At 56.8% G+C, this 6,772-nt stretch overlaps 1 protein-coding gene across 1 annotated transcript in view; it reads right to left on the bottom strand.

The window, feature by feature from the left end:
• Positions 1-3,158, bottom strand: part of TMEM37 (transmembrane protein 37) — a 6,363-nt gene extending 3,205 nt beyond the window's left edge. The window contains exon 1 of the mRNA XM_081814602.1: positions 3,051-3,158. Within this exon, the coding sequence (XP_081670728.1) occupies positions 3,051-3,071 (21 nt within the window). The 5' untranslated portion in view covers positions 3,072-3,158. The remainder of the gene's footprint in view (positions 1-3,050) is intronic.
• Positions 3,159-6,772: the final 3,614 nt, after the last annotated feature.

Below are 6,772 nucleotides of genomic sequence, written 5' to 3'. Positions count from 1 at the left end.
ATTCCATCAGAGAAAAAAGAAACAAAAAAACAAACCAAAAAAAGGCTTTCCTGCTAAGAAACAGACTAAGGAAATCTTGAAACCTCTGCTTCTACAAACCATTAAAGGTGTTTGTCCTTGGGTGGCTTCTGAAGCTCTTTGGCCCTGGGTTTCTCATCTACAAAATGGAGTTGGCGACCCCTGCAGGACAGCAGGTGCCATGAAGTTACCTGGCCAGGTTACGAGGCCCCCAGAAGCTGGTTGGTAAGGTCCTAGAACGGGAGAGCCCCAGATGCAAGGCCCCAGTCAAGTCACGAAACCCAGGACCCAGGACCTAGGGAACAGGTACATCCTGTCCCCCGCTCAGCCCCACCTGCCTTGGGCACAGACTGGACTTTAGTCTCCAGCCCTTCAGACACCACACTGGGATCAAAGAGAAGACAGCTCACATCAGTTCATTTCTTTCCCCTCCCACCTCAACGCAGGGCTTCGTGGAAACTCTCTGATCACCAAGAAAACTCCCAAGGATTAAATGAGGTCATGTCCATAACGGTGCTTGGGGGCTACTGACAATATGAGCAACAAGATGAACGCATACTGGAGTCGTCATTCCTAACCACCCTGCCCCACACTCAAGCTGCCTGCAGCTTTGCTGACTTCCAGGGACCCAGGGTCTGAAACCTTCTGGAGGGCAGCTCGCCGCAGTGTGGTCAGCGGAGGGCCAATGGACAAGAAGGAATGAAGGCTGTCTAGTCCTGCCCCTGCCCTGCCCGCCTCCAGCTGTGGGACCTTGGCCAAGACACTTTAATCTCTTTTCCTCCGCGGAAAAAATGTGTTTCTCTTTCCCATCTCTAAACCTGAATGATTTCTATGATCTCCAAGACAGGGTCACTCGACAGTCCTGGGCCACTGAGTCCAATGCCAAGGTCTTCTTTTCCTCTACACCCCAGGACCCCACCGGCTCCCCTCAACCCCAGAGGGCCTGCTCACTATTCAGTCCTCATATCCCCAACATTACCCCCCCACCCCATGCATGCCTCCAGACTCTGCCCACTCTGGGAAGGCCCAGGTCAGGCCCCCCATCATTATTTTTTTTTTTTTTAAAGATTTTATTTATTTATTTGACAGAGAGAGAGATAGCGAGAGCAGGAACACAAGCAGGGGGAATGGGAGAGGGAGAAGCAGGCTTCTTGCCGAGCAGGGAGCCCGATGTGGGACTCGATCCCAGGACCCTGGGATCACGACCTGAGCCGAAGGCAGGCGCTTAACGACTGAGCCACCCAGGCGCCCCGGTCCCCATCATTATTAACTAGAAATTTCTTGGCCAGCTTCCTAAAGAGTTGGCCTGCACGACCCCAGCCAGCCTGCTTTTTGCTGTCTGTCCTCTGGCATGCATGCATCCCTCTTCTCTGGGTTTTCTTGCCTAGGAAGGAAGATACAGCATCTTCCTCCTGGTGATTGTGGGTGGGGCTGGAATGAGTTAACACAAGATCTTAGAACAGCCCCTGGCACGGCTTTAAGGGGCTCCTGAACAGCAGCGACGATTGTCGGACAGGGACGGCGCCCACCCCGCAGGGCAGCCTGTGCCGGGCGCCACCCTCGCGGCAGAGCCTGGGGCTTGAGCTCCTCTCGCCCACGCGCGCCCCACGGCCCTCCCCCGCCTCTCCCGACGCTAACGAGGTCCCTCACCTGCTACCAGTCTTCTGCACCCCCCGCCCCCCTCCGGGCCGGCACACAACGCCCCCGTCCCGTGAATCCAGCCTGCCGATTTTGCACCTCTTAATTTAGCACTCACTTCCCCACACGTCTTCTAAATCCTTGTTTGCAAGTCTCTCTCCGCAGCTGGACCGCGGGGCTTCCGGAGGGGAAAACCTCACCCTGTCCCACCCTTCTCACGGTGGGTCCCCCTCTTCCCAGGGCCTGTCCCGGACGCTCCCTCCTCAAGACTCAAGGTTCTGATCTAGAACAAAGAGGAGGGACTCGCTGCAACCCGCCCCTCCTCCCCCAAGCGGCTGTGTCCTGGCTAGATGGGGCTTGGGGGGTGCCCGGCGGGTAGGGTTTCTCCTGTTAGTAAAAAGTAGAAAGGGCAAGTAGGATTCGGAGCCAAGAAGTCCTGCTTTGCATCTCGATTATGTCGCTTAGCCGGCTGCCGTGGGCTGGCTACTTCACCTCTGGGCCTCAGTTATTTTGTCTATCAAGTGGGCGGAACAGCATCTACCAGAGTCAGTGTTGGGGTGCGGGGGTTTGGGCAGTTGCATGCAAAGTCAACGAGCCTCTGTAATCGTTAGGACGGTCGGGCCAGTCGGGACGAGGCGAGCTGCTGAGATGCCTCCGTGGAGAAGCTCGCTCGCAGGGTAGCTAGCGGTCCCGCCACCCAGTTGCCTTCGGACAGCAGCGCGCCCGAAGGGAGGGGGCAGGAACGGGGTAGGTTCTCAGCCAACAAAAACATCTTTCTCCAGTCTGAGAAATCAAACCTTTGGGGATGTGGGTCCCCCCCAACCCCTCGCTACAGCCTTCTCTAATCAGTATCCGCGCGCCCCAGCGAGTGCGTCCCCGCCCCAGCACCCGAGACGCGTCTGGGAGATGGTCTTTCTAGCCCCTGCCCAAGAAAGTTCTGGCTTTCCCCGGAGACGCATCCTCACGTTACATAAGACATGCCTCACTTTGCAAGTGGACTGTGTCCATCCCTCCACCCCAGACGCGCCTCTCCTTTTTAAAAAGGAGGCGCCCCTTTGGTGAGCCTAACCACGGTTACTGGTGACCCCCCCAAAGAGAAGCAGAAAAATCCACCCAAGAAGCTTGGGAGCCACGGGTGCTTGCAGGGCCGCAAGGAGACCGCGCGCAGGAGCAGCACTGGGGGGGGCGCCCCCAAGTTGCTTCCGGCCCACCTTCCTCCGAACCCCGCAAGCTTGCAACAGAGGGCGGGCACGACGGGGCACTCCCGGCACCCGCGTTCCCCCGCGGCTGGATCTGGTGCTCCGCGCAAAGTCCCCTCCCGCCCCCCGGTGGGGCAGAGCCCCGGGCCGCTGGGGGGCAGCGGGCTCAGCGCCCCGCCGGGTCCCCGGGGTTACCTGCACGGCGATGGCAGTCATGCTGCGCCCGGGCTCGGCCGCGCGCTCCTCCTCGAGCCCTCCGGCCGCTCGGCTGCGGGCGCCTGCTCCCGGCCGGGCCCTCTCCCCGGGGGCGGAGCAGGGCGGCTGGAGGGCGGGGGAGAGGGACGGGGCAATCAAAGCGGAGCACTGGAGCCCCGGGGCGGGCGCGTCTGGCCCCGCCGCCCTTCGCGGCTCGGTTTACGCTGAGTCAGCGCTGGCGGCCTGGAGGAGCCCCTGGGCAGGGGCGGGGAGGGAGGGCTCGGGACAGGGGGGGCGCGGAGCAGGCCTGAGCCGGCAAGGGTCCCCCACAGTCTGAGGGAGGAGGATCCGGCACTCGCCGGAGGGCTGATCCGGCTGACTTCGGCGCCGGGAGTTAACTTCCTTGCTGCCGAACCTGGGGGGCACGACTTCTCCGGGGGCTTATTCCTCAAGGGAGGGCCAGGCCGGCGCCAGAGGAGTCGGTTCCAGTCCCAACTTGTCCGGAGGAGGCAGTAAGGTCCGGAGAGACGAGGCATGCTCCCGGGCTCTGCTGTCTTCCTCACCCGCTGTGTGGCCTTGGGTTGCTTGTTTAACGTCTCTGAGCCAGGGTCAATAAATAATACCTGTGAAAGGTCGGGGCCTTGCGAGGCCCTCAGTAAGTATAAACGGAGAGGAACTTCCTGGGGCAATCCTTGCATCGTTTTCTCTCCCCCAAAGGGGGATGTACAAACCGGCTCCCTTCCTGGCCTCAGGGACCACTGAAAAGGCAAACAGGACAAAACAAAAGTCATTGTTCTTCCTTGACTTTTTTTTTCTTGATAACTCTTCCTTGACTTTTGATGGGGCCTGAGTTCTAGAGGAGGCAGCCCATAAAGTCCCAACCAAAAAGGAGTGGGAGTGGGGAGAAGGTCCAAGGGCAACAGATTCCAGCTAAGACCCTCCTTTCCCTCCTCAGCTGTAGGGAAGTGTGTGTGGATTAGGAGGGGGATGTCTGCTTAAAATAAAGCAAGATCCTCTTTCTCCGTAACTAAGTGGGATCAATTAAATTATTTGGCTCAATTAGGCAGGCAGGCAGCTTCCCTGTGACTTTACCCAAGGACATTCCAAATAACCACACTTCTCCTGGACCAGAGAATTTCCAGATGCTAAGAATGAAACAAAACCAAACACAAAAACAACAACGACAACAAAACCAGGGCACTTTTCTCTTTTCCAAGAGCCGTGCAAGAAAGGGGGAGAGTTACAGTAGGTAGTCTGCATCTCCCTGTTAGATGTTCATCTGACTCCCATCACTGGCTGAGAGACTGTAAAATCCTTTAACCCAGTCCTTGGGCGTAGGCACAGGAGGGCCTCACTCAGCCTCGCATATTGAAGTTCAGTGGAAAGCCAGGCCTGGGCTTAACTTTCACCCCTTCCCACCATGCTGCACCAAAATCACCTGGGGGGACTTATTAAAACAGCTATTGCTGGGCCCCAGCCCTGAATTTCTGATGGAGTAGGTGGAGGGCAAGGCCCCACTGTGTGTGTGTGTGTTTCCAGCAGGGGACCGTTGCTGCTCCTGGTCTGGGAGCCCCGCTTGGAGAACCACTGAGCTAAGGCGAAGGGCAGCTGGCCAGGCCCAGCCAGGTTGGCCCCTCCCTGCTGGAGGCTTCCCTCCATGGCTCTCACTTGCCTTCTCCCCCACTTATGGCTCCCAGAAGCTAGGGCTCTAGAGGAGGGGCTCACACAGGAAAAGAGGACCTAGCCCTGTTGGGGTTCCCTTTCCAGAGCCCTAGGATGCTCTGTGGGAGGGCCTTCCTGGGGTTTCTGGGGCCTGAAGAATTTCACAAGACCCAGAGCGGAGTGCCTGGACTCGAAATCAGGAAGAACTGTCAGGTTGGCTGATCCGTCCCCACCGTGTGCTTTCACACACCTTCTAAGATTCCATGTGTGGTCAGGCATGTTTGGGGATCCATTGCCTGTTATGCTTCCTTGGTAAGAATAGAAAGTCTTGAATCAGTGGAATTTAGAACATGTCTTGTCAGCAAGACTGCTGGAGAAGCAGAAATGGCTTAGACATCATAAGGAGGAAGTGACGGTCATTTTGTTGTCATAGGAAGGCCCAGGCACAGCCAGGAGTCTGGGTGGAGTTTGTGCTGAGAACCAGGCATCACGTCTGGGAGCTGGTCACCTGGGCTGGTCCTTTGCATTCTAGAATCCCAGAGTTTCTTAGGTACCTCCTTGCTTCCCAGGGCTTGGAGCCGAGTGGGCACACAGCACCCCCTTGGTGTACCCTTAATCCCTGGAGATGATGAGAGAGGCAAATAACTCTCCAGGATGACTATCTGGAGGGGCGAGGGCTTCCCCATGCCATGGGGATCATGGCAGGGCCAGAGGCGAGGGGCAGGGTGACTGGGTGGGACCCCCAGGAATTAAAAGCAGAAATAGCATGGGGGTGAGTGATGGCCTCTGGGACAGCACAGAACCGGCCCTAGTCCTTGACTTTCTCTGCCTTTCCTCCGGACCATGTGACAGCTTCAATCCCGGTCCATCCCACTTCCCTGTTTCTAGGCCTGGCCCAGGCTGGGAAAAGAGGGATGGCATAAAGAAAGAAAGAAATTGGCTCCCATTCTGCCCTTCTGACCATTCTTTTGGTGGAAAAGACACAGGCATTGTTCTCAGAGACTTCCAAGGCAGAGACACAGGTACTGATTAATGAATCAACAAGTAAATGATTGGTCAACAAGCACTCCCCCACCTCCGGGCCTTTGTTACTTGTTGCTTTCTGTCTGAAATGTACTTCCTCAAGATACTCACATGTAAGGCTCCCCACCTCACTCTTTTTTTTTTTTTTTTTTTTAAGATTTATGTATTTATTTATTTGACACAGAGAGAGATTACAAGCAGGGAGAGCCGCAGGCAGAGGGAGAAGCAGACTCCCACTGAGCAGAGACCCTGACCTGGGGCTGGATACCAAGACCCTGGGATCATGACCTGAGCCGAAGGCAGATGCTTAACCGACTGAGCCACCCAGGGGCCCCCCCACCCCACTCTTTTGAGGTCTGGGCTTAGAGATCACCTGCTCAGGGAAGCTTACCATGACCACCACATCTAAAACCAGCCCCCTGTAGTCACCAACCACACACATGCACGCACAAGCACGCAGGCACACATGCGCCCGTCCCCTCTCCCTCTATAGTGTAAGCTCCAAGGGGCCAAGGACTTTGCCATGCTCACTGGTATATCCCTGGTGCCTAGGACAGAGCCAGGCATATAGTGGGTGCTCAATAAATATTCACTGAATACACCAATGAGTTGATTGAATACCTACCCTGTACCCACCACTGTCCTGGCCAATGAGGGACAGGGAAGAAAAAGACAAAGTCTCTGTCAGTGGTAAAATGCTTGGGTTTTAGGGTCAAATTCTGCTTCCCCCTTTTTTTTCTGCTCCCTCCCTGGCCTCCCCAGTTCAGGCCACATCCTCCATCTCTCTAGTCCCTCACACCTTGGGTCCAATCCATCCTCCCTACCGTAGGCCCTGTCATCTCTGAGCCTGATGCCTGTGGACTAGCCTCCTACCTGGCCTCCCTCTTTCCACTCCTGCCTCCTCTATTCCTTCTTGCAGCTTCCCATCCCCTTTCCCCAAAGCCCATGAGGCTGGAGTTATCTGATCCCTGCCCACCCCTCCGTGCTCAGGTCCAGCTCCCCTTGCCGGCTTGCCACTCGGGCCCAGGGCAGGAAGC

This window comes from Leptonychotes weddellii, chromosome 3, assembly GCF_054177405.1.
Source record: "Leptonychotes weddellii isolate Sample4059 chromosome 3, ASM5417740v2, whole genome shotgun sequence".
Taxonomy (NCBI): domain Eukaryota; kingdom Metazoa; phylum Chordata; class Mammalia; order Carnivora; family Phocidae; genus Leptonychotes; species Leptonychotes weddellii.
Note: the sequence above shows the minus strand (reverse complement) of the source record. Positions and strands in the feature narration are given on the sequence as shown.